Below are 12,375 nucleotides of genomic sequence, written 5' to 3'. Positions count from 1 at the left end.
GCCCTCTCCCATCCTCATCTCTTATTGCCCAGAAAAGCTACCAAAATGGAAATTCCTCAAGCCGAGCTCTGCCCATGTCAATTTCCCTGCTCATGAAGTTTCCCTGGCTCCCTATTGCCTCTAGTCCATCAGCCAGCACCACACTATTCACATGTACAGAAAATGAAGAGGTTCTGAACACTGTAAACAAGTTTACTTTCCTTGGTTGTAGACTGTCCAAGAAGGTACACATTGACAATGAGATTGACACATTCATTGCCACAGCTCAGGATTTGGGAGGCTCCAAAAGAAAGTGTTGGGGAGAAGAGGCATTAGACTGAATACCAGACTGAAAATCTACAAAGTCGTTTTGTTGACCTCATTGTTCTATGCCTGTGATACCTGGCCAGTCTACCAGCACCACATCAGGAAACTGAATCAGTTCCATTTCAATTGTCTTAGGAAGATTCTGAAGATCAATTGGCAGGAGAAGGTACCAGACACTGCAGACCTTTCTAGAGCTAACCTGAGAAACATTCAAACCTTACTACAGGGAGTGCACCTACAATTGTTCAAAGGTCAGGCATCTGTTTGCCAAAAAGACTCCTTTATGGAGAGCTCCCACAGGATGAGTGGCCACAGAGTAGGGGGAGGGGGGAGAAGCAAAGATCTCTCTTAAGAACTTTGGAATTGGGGCGGCTAGGTGGCACAGTGGATAGAGTACTGGCCCTGAAGTCAGGAGGAACTGAGTTCAAATCTGGGCTCAGATACTTCATAATTACCTAGATGTGTGGCCTTGGGCAAGCCACTTAACCCCGTTTGCTTTACAAAAACCTTAAAAAGAACTTTGGAATTGCTTGGGCAGCATGGGAGACCCTGGCACAGGGCTGTCTAACATGGTGTGCCCTCAGCAGAGAGGGGGTTTTGCTCTATGAGCAAGGTAGAATGGAAACAAATCAGGTGTTCACATGGATTATTTGTACCCTACTACTACCTGTAATAGTAACTCCTATTTAAATGATGTCCTTTTGATCTCCGATAATGAATGACAAGAACCATTACTGCCCACAAGTCTAAAAGTTCAGCATGTCCAGCTGATTCAGGCCAAGTGTTCTTGATTACTTTCCCAGGCTTCTGTTCTGTCAACAAACTTTCTACAAAGATGTTAAGCTCCTTGCCCTCGAGGGATTCCCATTATATTGGAAATTTCCAGTTGGTTATATGGGCAGAGTGTTAGGGCAGTTCTATTGGCCTGAGTGTCCCTTCTTCTCTTTTTCCTTGGGATCTTGAGCTCCCTCAAGGCCAATTGGTACTGTTTCCCTCCCCCCCCCCCCATTCACTGGGCATTGTCTTATCTCTCTACTCATCTCTTCCTCAGGTCCCCCCCCCAAATAACCTGAGAACCTTTTGCCTTTAAATCCTGAAGGCTTCCTGGGGTGCTAAGCAGAATCTCTGAATCTGAGGCCAGCTCTGCTCCACTCCAGCACCCCAAGAAAAGCAGGCGTTTCTGAAAAGTTTCCATTCATTCATTCATTCATAAAGAGATGAATGAACAAAAAAGTTGTTCCCCTCAGTTTTCAATGCTGTCAGCTTCCCCATGATATCAACAAAGAGCCAAGAGAGACCCACAATCTCAATGTGATTTATCCAAAAGGCCAAAAAAAAAAAAAGGCAAGAAGTACAAATAAAGACTGAGGTGCAGCCCAAATCACTTGGTGCCCCAGCAGAATGGCATCTCAGTTTCCAGGGAAAGAGAATCTCAGGTAATTAAGAGTAAGAGGAAACAGGACAATTGGTGTTGGCATCAGGAGTAAGTGGATTTAAGTCCTGTTCCTGATGGACAGTCCCAGAAGGCTCTCGGAGAACAAAAGGGAGGGGCAGCACTTCAGTTGGAGAGGAAGCTTCCCCACCGGGAGTTTCTGCACCAGGGGCTCCTCCCACCAACCAAACCAAAGTAATAACTCTCCCCCTCCCCCCACCTCTTTAAATCCAAGGAGTCAAAAGACCATGTTTTTTTAAAGCCCCAAAGGAAGTTGCTGAAGCCCAAGTCATGCCTTCCTATGGGAGCAAAATAACTCAGGATTCTGCAGGGAAGCATTGCTTTTAGAAAATAAACTGAAGATATACTGAAGTTTCAAGGGAATAAACGATGCAAATAGAGGGATCACATCACACTCTTAGAAACCTGAAAGATTTCCAGTGATTAAGTCAATGGAATTTTAAAACATGTCCTTATTTTCTAACACCTCCTGATGGGTAAGAACGTCATTCACGTGGAAAATTCTGCCTTTTAAGAGAGGCTTTCTCTAAAATTGGAATTTTCTCCTTTTTAAAAATCTCTTTCAGCTTCTGTGTGCAGAGCTCCCATCAGCAAGTTTGAGAGTCCTGAACAAAGCCTCAGGTTCACTCAAAGGGTTAAGAAATCTTAAGAGTTTGAGCACAAGATTTAGGAAGCAAAACAACAACAAAATCCCAGCAAACTAGAAGCTATCTTTTTGGCAATCAGCAAGTGAGAAGCAGACAGAGCATCTGGGAGGCTCAATCAGGGCTTGCCCCTTAGTGGGGGGCTTAGCAGGTTGAGCTCGGTAAAGTGGGGGCAGCAGTTAGCATTGCTCTTTGTGAAAGGGACTCCTCTGAATTTGATCTTTTAATAAATACAGTCAAGTGCAAAGAATCATAAGGAAAACGAAGGACAGTGGAGTACAACTGCCAAACATATTCAAGAAAAGCAAAAAGCCCAAGATTTCACCTTCAGGCTCCATGCAAATGTCCTAACTGATGTGTCTGGCCCGTTTCTGTCTATTCCGATTAGCAGATGAACAGAAACCCAACCAATTTCCCATCATCTCAATTCTCCTGGCTTCAGGACAAGTTAGATGGTTGCCCTTGCATTCAGAGGGAACGAAATCATCGTTAAATACTTCCAGGTATACAATGAAATTTGCCAAGATAAAATACAGAGTCCCGAGGGGGTATGGGGTGGGGGGTATCCCGTGATATCTTGGGTGCCAACTAAGCCATCAAGTTTTGGGGCTTCTGGCAAACTTCTCTAAGTAGCTTCTTTCCCCCATGGTGGTTCCTGTAGAGCTGGCAACCTGTTCAGAATCCACCACCTTTAGTGGCCCTTTCGGAGGCAGGGGCACAGTGGGTGAAATCTCCTTCAACTTGGGACAGAACAAAATCACGCCACAAATCGTCCTGGTGGCTGAGCTTGTTCCAACTAGGTGGTCCTTTCCCTTCTACTGGCGGACTAGCTGGTAGTTAGTGGGTTTGGGGAGGAGTTGCCGGGGGCCGAGGGGCACCTCTCTGTACTGCATTGCATCTTGCATACTCCAAGAAAAGCCTTCCTTTTGCACCACGACCCCCTGGGGAAGCCATCACCAACGATTTTCTACTGTGCCTATTCTCACACGCCTCTTCCGAAGTGTCTCCATAAAAATGGCAGATGGAACATCCTTGGGAAACCAAGGCTAGTGTTTAAGTATTAGAGAATTCCTCTCCCCACACAGGGAGTTGGGCTAAACTGGACTCCACCTCCAAGACAAGGACCTCCAGCTCCCAGGGCCAGAGCCTTTTGAGCAAGTTCACTGAGCCGCCAATTAGTGGAAGTGGAGGCGGCGGGGCGGCGGGGGGAGGAGGGGGACTAAGCCTTGGAGAACATGTTCCGGAGATGCTCTCCTTGTCCTACAGTGAACTTGGAGCAGGAGATAGAATGTTGCCGTTTTGAACCGCAAACCGGACTTGCACCTGGCCTCCCCGGGCCCCAGCTGCTCCCCCACTCAGCGCGCGGGCCAGGGGGCGGGGGTTGGAAACATCGGGGACAAGAGGTCGCAAAAGTGGGGGGTGGCAGCGTGGAACGCAAGGGATCAGCGCTCCGAAAAGTGGAGGGGCTTTGGAACGTGGAAATTAAGCTGTACTTAAAGTAGGGAGTGGGCCTTTGGAAGGCAGTTTGTAAAGTTGGGGGGAGAGACAGGGAGTTAGGTGGGAGACTAGAAATGCACGGGCAGAGTGGGGAGGGCCCGGGGAGTGGGGGAGCCGGGAAGGGGTTGGAACGCTGGGGATACGGCAGCCCAGAAGGAGGGGAGCAAAGGCTGGAGGTTCGCCGGTGAGAGCGATCCCTAAGCACTCAGAAATACGGCAGGGGGAAGCAGCGGTTCCGCCTGAAGTTAAGAAGCCCCCCCCCCCAAACCAGAGAGCCTCACAGCCTGACCAAGGGCAGCGAAGAGCTGCAGAAAGCCCCACCACCACCACCGAGGTCCGCACCTCGTCCGCCGGCCCAAACAGGTGCCTGGCCCGGCCCCGGCGTTTACGGGGGTCGGTACCCCTTCCCAACAAACCGGCTTCCCGCACGTTTTCGGGGACGCGCCGGGGACCCCACTTCCCGAGCGCGAAGACGGCGACTACCTGAGATGGTATCTGCCGAGGAACCTGTCCATGAGGCGGCCCGCGGGGCCGGAGCGCAGAGAGCGCCGAGCACCCAGGGGTGGAGGCCGGTCCGCAGGCAGCCCCAGCAGCGACGCGCCCCGGGCTCCCGAGCACACTGAGGACCAGGGCCAGGAGAGGGGCCCCCACCTCCGAAGGGGGCCGGGAGGAGGGGGCGCCAGACGCCGCGGCTCCAGATTGGAAGGGCTGGAGGGAGATGGGGGGGGGGGGCGGAGGGGAGGGGGCACCGAGGGAGGGGGCTGGAGAGAGAGAGGCGGGGAAGGGGCGGGGGGGGGGGGGCGGGCCGTGCAGCTGTCCAGCAGGACCCGTGCTGCCCAGCTGGGCGCTGGGGAAGGGCGGGCGCTAGGGCACCCCTCCAACCCGGCAGCTCACGGGCCCCCCCTGCAGCCCGGCAGCTCTCGGAGCCCCCCTGCAGCCCGGCAGCTCTCGGGGTCCCCCCTGCAGCCCGGCAGCTCTCGGCCCCCCCACTCTAGCCCGGCACGTCTCGAACCTCCTGCAGTCCGGTAGCTGACGGGGACCCCCCCTCCAGCCCCTGGGGGGGCAGCCCCCCTTGCTCCGCCGAGGCTCACTCACCGGGTGGTGGGGGTGCGGCCGTCGGGCCGCCCCTCCTCCGGGCCCGGCTCCGGGGCCGTCAGGGAGCCGACCGGGGCCGTGGGGGGCGGGAGGCGGCCGCCGCGCTTTCCGGGGTGCTGTCCTGCCCTGGCCGGCCCCCGCGGCCCCCGCCGGAGCGCGCGCCCGAGTCCCGCACCTCGGCCCCCCTGGCCCCGGAGCCGCCGCCGCCGCCGCCGCCTGCTGCCGCCGCGCCTCCGCCTGACCTCCGGGGGAGGGGGGCCGGACAGCCGGCCCGGGGGGCGGGGGGAGCAGGGAGAGGGAGGAGCGGGCAACATGGCGGCGGGGGTGGCCCGGGCGGCGCTTGCGCGGGAGGGCGGGGGCTGGGAGGGGCAGCGGGCCGTCCCGCCCGGGGACCGGACCCGGGGCGGGCAGGGGGAGGCTGGGGGAAGCTGGTGACCGACACTAGGGAGGGCCCTCCCCGGGGGGGGGGGGGGGGCACGCCGGGTGCCCCTGGTCCCAGGCGCGGGCCGGCCTTCTCCCCCTCCCCCGCTGCCTGCCTCGACCTCTCCTGTCGGGGCTCCCCCCTAGAAAACCCGAAGCGCCGCCTTTAAGGTGCAGCCTGGCTCGGGTTGCTTCTCCTTTGGGGAAGCCTGCGGCCGGCGGGGAGGGCGGGGCGGTGGGGGGGGGCGCTTCTTCCCCACTCTGCTCGCTTCCCAGGATTGTTTCCCTTCCGCGCCAGGAAAAGGGTTCTTTGCCCAAGGGCTCGGGGATCGCCCTTCTTTGGGCCCGCCTTCACCTCTCCAGCTCGGCGGCAGGCCGGCCCCGCCCCGGACCCGGGCCCAGCTCCAATCAGCCCCGCGTACCGGCCCCCCACCTGAACAGGCCCCACCCTGCACCCCGGCTCCTGCTCCACCCAGCTCTCACCACTCACTCCCTCCTCGGAGGGGCCCGCCGGACGGTCCTGCACAACTCCACTGCCCACCCCTTGCTGCTCCGGGCCGCCGGACTGGATGCCACCCCCCATTCTCTCTCCCTGTCTCTGTTTCGGTCTCGGTCTCGGTCTCTCTCTCTGGCTCTCACTCTCTCTCTTTCTCTCTCTCACTCTTTCTCTCTCTCTGTGTGTCTCTTTCTGTCTTTCTGTCTCTGTCTCTCTGTCTCTCTCTCTCTCCCTCCCTTCTATCTCTCTCTCTGTCTCTCTCTGTCTCTGTCCATCTCTCTCTCTCTCTCTCTCTCTCTGTCCGTCTCTCTCTCTCTGTCTCTGTCCGTCTCTCTCTCTCTCTCTCTCTCTCTCTCTCTCTCTCTCTCTCTCTTTCTCCCTCATTCCCTCCTATCTCTCTCTGTCTCTCTCCCTACTCTCTCTTTGTCTGTCCCTGTCTGTCTCTCTTTATCTCTCTATCTCTCTCTGTCTCTGTCTCTGTCTGTCATTCTCTCTCTCTCCCTCCCTCCTATCTCTCTCTCTCCTTTCTCTCTCTCCTTTCTCTCTCTCCTTTCTCTCTCTCTCTCTCTCTCTCTCTCTCTCTCTCTCTCTCACACACACACACACACACACACACACACACACACACACACACACCTCCCCCTCCCCCTTGCTAGGCCCCCAAATCACTTTATATTCCCTTGCCCAGACAAGTCAGAGTCTTGTCACTTGCTCAGTATCTGCACAACTGCCCCCCTCATTTCTTCACTAGGCTGCTGCCCTCAACTCCTAGCTTAGGATCTCCCTTCTTTAAGGAGAGACCCTGTAGTTCTGCACTCCTTCTACCCCACTTCACTCAAGCTTTGCTTCCAGGAGCCATTTGACCATCCAAGGCACTCCTCATGAGCCCCAAAGTTCAGTTATCCAAAGTGTACACAAAAGTTCACTGAAACCTTAGGGAAACACTAACTATATTTCATTCTGTTGAAGAGAGGCCCAGTGGTGAAAGCTGACAGTACTGTGATCAATCAGAAAGATCTAGATTCAAACCCTACCATGACTATGCCTGCATGAGTCCTAGCAAGTCACTTAACCTCTCAGGTCTCTGTTTCCCCAGCTGAACAGGGGGAATAAGAAGTAGGAGAACAAGGTGGGGGGGCTTTCGCTAAAAGGTGAACAAAATAGGATGTGGAGAAGCTGGAATAAATAGATACAGCTACTATGCATCAAAGGGGAGACTCCTCCAAGATATATACCAAGGAGGTTTGGGACCCGATGGGCAAGGGAGAGAGGGGACTGGCCTTGACCTATCTGAGCTTGGAGCCTCGAATTTTAAGCTATGCCAGCTATTCGGAACAAGATCAGGTAAGGAAGCAGTAGTCCTGGTTTCAGCCTGTACCGGAGAGTTCACCAAAGTAGCTTCACCAATAGAACTGCTTGGCCCTAGTTTTGAAGAAGGGAATGGCATTGTCTGACTGCATCTAAAACCGGGGCCTGCCTTCCAATCTTGCCTCTGGTACACAATCACAAGCCTTTTCTCGCTTCTCTGCCAAGTGAGGGGAAGGAAAGACTAGAGACCTCCAAGATCCCTTCTGCCTCTAAATCTATCCCACCCCGCTCTCACTCCTTACAAGTTTGGTGGGGGTTACTTGTGTTTTGCTCCAGATCAGGGGCATCCTCCATGGAGGGAGTTCCCCCAATGACAACTGACCTAGTTCTGCTCTTCATTTTCAATGTTGGAGAATTGCATAAGGATATTGCATAGGGGGGGGGGGGGTCGAGCAAATACCCCAAGTTGCCAGTTCCTATGTATCACAGACCAATCGTCCCAATGCCCAAGTTCACTCCCCCCTAACTCCTGCACCCTTCTACTTTGGAAACTACTTAAATCATTCCCTAGGTCTCTGTGTATTTCAGCCTGGAACACAAGCAGGACAGTGAGAATTCAGAAGCAAAGTAAAATACCTGAATGGGGGTGGGTGAATATTGCAAAAAAAAAAAAAAAAACTCATAAGATCTTAGTAACATAAATATCAGCAGGGGCCCCAAAGAGGCTGAGCAGTCCCAGTTCTCTACCTCACTCCATAGAGACCTAGCTAGCAAATTCTTGGGGTGTAAGCAATCCACATTTCAGTGTCTCTGCTCCCTGGGAAACCAAAGATTGGGACTATTACAATAATGAAAAAACAAATTGAGAGAGGGAGGAGGGATGCAGTCATCTGGGCCATTATTAAGTGAACTAATATTTATTCAGCACCCATGGGGAGGCTGGAACTCCACTTCTACAATGGTAGAAAATCTAGAGAAGGAGATCACTGAGACTGCACAAGACAAGCCAGGCAAGCAGCCAGAATGGACAAATATATATGGTTAAAGACTGACTGTGAGGGGAGACTTGGGGACTCCCCCCCCCAAAGACAAAAGACATTCCAGTGACGCTGGAAGAATCAGAGATAGGATGGCCTTTTCTAAGACTGGAGCTTGGGGATCATGCCATTAGTGCCCTCCTGCCTGTTAGCTGTACCAGATGTGCCCTGACCCCTTGAAATGCTTCAAGAGTGGAAAGGTTCTGGTTTCCAAACTTGCCTCTGATACCACTTGACTGACACCACTTGAGCAAACCACTTCAGTCTTCCCAAGCTTCTGCTCCCTACTCTGCAAATGAGGGGAGGGACTAGAGACCCCCAAGGTCACTTCTGCTTCTAAATCTGTGATCTAAGGCTGCCCCCCAACACACATACCCCAAGCTGGCTTCTGCTCTCCCCTCTTTATTGAAAGGTACCACCAACTTTTTAAGGATTCAGTGAGCTCTCAGTCTTCATTCTTGAAAAACCATGACCAGCATGCTTTTCTAGTTATAAATCCAGTCCTTTGAATGTAAAAAAATCCAATGCTTTTTTATTCTCCCCTCAAAATGTTCCTTTTCTTTGTCCAAAAGATCACAATTTCCTGGTTCCCACTCCTTCTGATTATTCCTTTCATCTCCTTTTTTGGACCTGCTTCTTCCTGTCCCATAACTGTCCTTGTTGCCCCAATATTCCCTCCTCTGCTTTTCTCTCTCTTTGGAGGTAGAGTTGTTTCATCTGCTCTTCTAGTCCTGTGGGGAACTCCTCAATTTCTTGATCAACCCTATCTTTTTCCTCTCTCATACACCAGGGATTCTCAAGTTTGATTTATATTAGACCCAATGCTTGATGGCTGAACTAAAAACTAAGTGAAATGGGCTGAGAGCCCTTAGAAAGTTAGGGAGTCCTCTGGGGGAAAATGTGTTACTTCCCAAGAGAGTTAGAAGGATCACAAAACTGAGGTTACCCTAAATATGATGCCATACTATGATAATTACATCCTACTCAGTGACAGTTTGCCCAGAAAAATCAGCCTGCAGCTAGGTCATAAAAAGCCCTGAAGCTCCCAGGGAATCAGTACCCCACCTTCTCAGCAAAGAACAGAAGATGGAACTTCCCTAGGGACAACCCAGAGTTAAGATGGTTCACCTGGGTGAGTTTCCCTTACCAAGAGTCCCACCAGTACCCTCCACTTGCCACTTCTGGAAAACTCTCCTCCCTTTCTCCCTTTCTGGCTGCCCACCACCTCCACCATAGAAAGCATTTAACCTCCCTTGGATTCCCTTTCTAAAAAACAAAGTGACAAAGCAAAGAAACCCTGAAAATCAATTTTTAAAAAACGTTCTGCAAGGCAAATGGCCTTTGGGATAACATTCCTCCAGAAACCAAAAAGGTGCCAATGGAAAGATTTAATTGGGTAAGAAACATGTTAAAGGAGACCACTAAAGCTGCTTTTACAAAAGACAGCAGAGCGGCTAGATAGAGGATCAGCCCTGGAATGAGGAAGACCTGAGTTCAGGTCTCATTTACTAACTAATCCAGCCTCATTTACTAATACAGTGATCCTGGGCAACTCACAATCTCATTGCCTGGTTCAGGCAGAAGAGGAGACATGAAGCAATCAATGGAAGTGAAAAAATCACAATGAAATCTAGCAAAGATCATCATAATAAATAAATGTAACGATAATAAGATAAGAAAAAGAAAATTGAGGAACAAACCCAGATAGTAGCAGATATGAAAAGGCAAATTACTGGATTTTAGTTTGGAATTTGCTTTGGAAGGACAGGCAGTTCAGACCTCTGATATCATTCATGTAAGGAACTCCCAGTATGGAAATTCGTGACACTGATACAGATAAGCACCTCATCCATAACCTGTATGAGAAGCCAGCAAACACCCCAGAGTCAAATATAGCCCCCTAGTTTTTATAATGGAATGGAATCAGAAAAACCTGAGTTTGAATCCAAGTCTCAGACAGTTCCTGTCTCTGTGACTCTTAGACAAGTCACCTAACATCCCCCAGTCTCAGTTTTCTCTTCTGTAAAATGGGTGTAATAAGAGCACCTACATCCCAGAATTGTTGTGAGGATCAAATGGGAATAATATTCTAAACCACAAAGTGCTATGTAATTGCTAGCTATTATTATTTTGACAGCAAGGCCAACCCTCTATACTTCTATGCCCTAATTCTCAACTAATGGATCGTTGTTGTCTAACCTAGCCTGGAATGTAGTGGGTACTATGTAAATCTCTTCTCCTTTCCCCTTAATGACTTTGTCTTTTGGAAAGATTGTTGTTGTTCAGTCATGTCTGACTCTCTGTGACTCCAATCTGAGGTTTTCTTGGCAAAGATACTGGAATGGTTTGCCCTTTCCATCCCCAGCTCATTTGACAGATGAGGAAACTGAGGCAAGGAGGGCGAAGTGACTTGCGCAGGGTCATGCAACTAGTAAGTATCTGAGGCTGGATTTGAACTCGGAAAGAGAAGTCTTCATCTATATAATTCACCACAGAGCCACCCTTTGAATCCAAGTCCTCTACATCAGGAGTTCTTGTCACCATCTGTGCTCTTTACACATCCTTCTTTTGTGTTGTTATGCTTTCTTATTAGTAATAGAAGTCCTATTAATGGTAGATATGGATTTCTATATGTTCTTTGCCCTTTGAGGCTATCCCTGAGAACACTTTCATTTTTACCACCAAATCTAATTTTATATACAGTAGAAAAGATCCTATAATGCTCTTACTTACTAATTTATAATAATAGTTGCAAAGCAGGTTATTGTATTTTGAGTTATTTATTGTTCAGTGTACTTGGGTATTTCTTCATCTATTGTTTGTAGAGATCTTCAGTTGTGGATTTGGGGGTTGGTAAATCTGGGTGGGGTCTTAGGATTTCTGTAATCTATGCAACTTTCTATGTGTGTGACCCTAGACAAGTCCACTTTGGCTCTCTGAACTTCAGGTTTGTCCTCTGGAAAATGAGGGGGTAGGACTGGATGTCCTTTAAAGTCCTATGACCCCAAAGCAAGGTAGAAAAGGAATGGGGGCAGAGGTAATAGGGAGGAGTTGAAACTGACTAATACCAAACATGGTAAACACTTAGTAAATGTGTAATAGTAGTAATAGTGAGCAAATGAGTGTTTTGACTAGCATGTTGCCCAATATGCCACTATTAACATCACTCTGGTAAATCTCTCCAGAATATCAATGGTAGAAGCCCAGTGCATTGTGGTCTTATGGCAAGCCTAGTAGATAAAGGCTTTCCGAGATCTGGGCTGCAGTTCCCACTCTCAAGCCCCCCAAAGCGAATCTTCCCTAAACTATGGCCTAACTGGGTCACCTCATTCTCCATAACTGTGCTGGCTCCTGATCTCCTCCAGGATCAAATCCAGAGACCCCCTTCTGACCTTTCCAACCTTGTTGGTCTCCCCTCCATAGATTCTCATAGCCAGTCACACTGGTCCAGACTCTCTAGCCTCCATACCTATGCACTGGAGGTTACCTGTGCCTGGAATGTCTTCCCTCCCAAACTCTGACTCTGAATCAACAGTTCCTTTGAAGTCTCAACTCAGATGTCCCCTTTTCCTGGTTCCCCTAGCTATGATGGACAGGCCCTGGCAGGCTCTTTTCCACTGTATGTATTCATTCCTATACCTTGTCATCCCCTTGGAATAGAAACTCTCAGAGGAGAAGGTCCGATGTGACTTTTTCTTTGTATTCCCTAGAGCCCTAGCCAGGTGACATAGCACGTGGAAGAACCACACTTCTTGACTGACTGATGACCAGGGACAATAGCCAACCTTTCAGAACCTCTGTTTCCTCATCTCTAAAATGGTACAACCCCAGCTACAATCTTGAACTTTGGTCATCTTAAGCCCCAAAGAAGTATCAGCTTTATTGTGATGTAAGAAGGGACAGTTGGTAGTGAGGCACCAGGCTAAGGCCTGTCTTCTTTCTATATTTATATTTGCAGCCCTTAGGCACAGTATCTGCCCCATAGTAGGTACTTACTAAATGGTCATTCATTCATTCACTCATTCATTCATTATTTCTTGAACACAGCTGGAAGCTACCAAAAAACCCATTTTGATTATTTTGCAGAATCACAAAAATCTCTAATTTGGAAAGATTCTC

At 50.3% G+C, this 12,375-nt stretch overlaps 1 protein-coding gene across 3 annotated transcripts in view; it reads right to left on the bottom strand.

Moving 5' to 3' along the window:
• The window catches only part of KLHL13 (kelch like family member 13), a 320,339-nt gene that overhangs the window by 130,699 nt on the left and 177,265 nt on the right, over positions 1-12,375 (bottom strand). The window contains exon 1 of one of the 3 annotated variants that reach the window (XM_074208733.1): positions 4,996-5,160. The exons of 1 other annotated variant lie outside the window; for it this stretch is intronic. Coding sequence is in view for 1 of the 2 variants with exons in the window: in XM_074208732.1 (XP_074064833.1) it covers positions 4,384-4,415 (32 nt within the window). In the remaining variant the exon portion in view is untranslated. Of the gene's footprint in view, positions 1-4,383; positions 4,467-4,995; positions 5,161-12,375 lie in introns of those variants that run through there. One more of the 3 variants, XM_074208732.1, reaches the window with a different exon arrangement.

This window comes from Macrotis lagotis, chromosome X (genome assembly GCF_037893015.1).
Source record: "Macrotis lagotis isolate mMagLag1 chromosome X, bilby.v1.9.chrom.fasta, whole genome shotgun sequence".
Classification (NCBI taxonomy): Eukaryota; Metazoa; Chordata; class Mammalia; order Peramelemorphia; family Peramelidae; genus Macrotis; species Macrotis lagotis.
The sequence above is the reverse complement of the archived record's forward strand: the minus strand, read 5'-3'. Positions and strand labels throughout refer to the sequence as shown.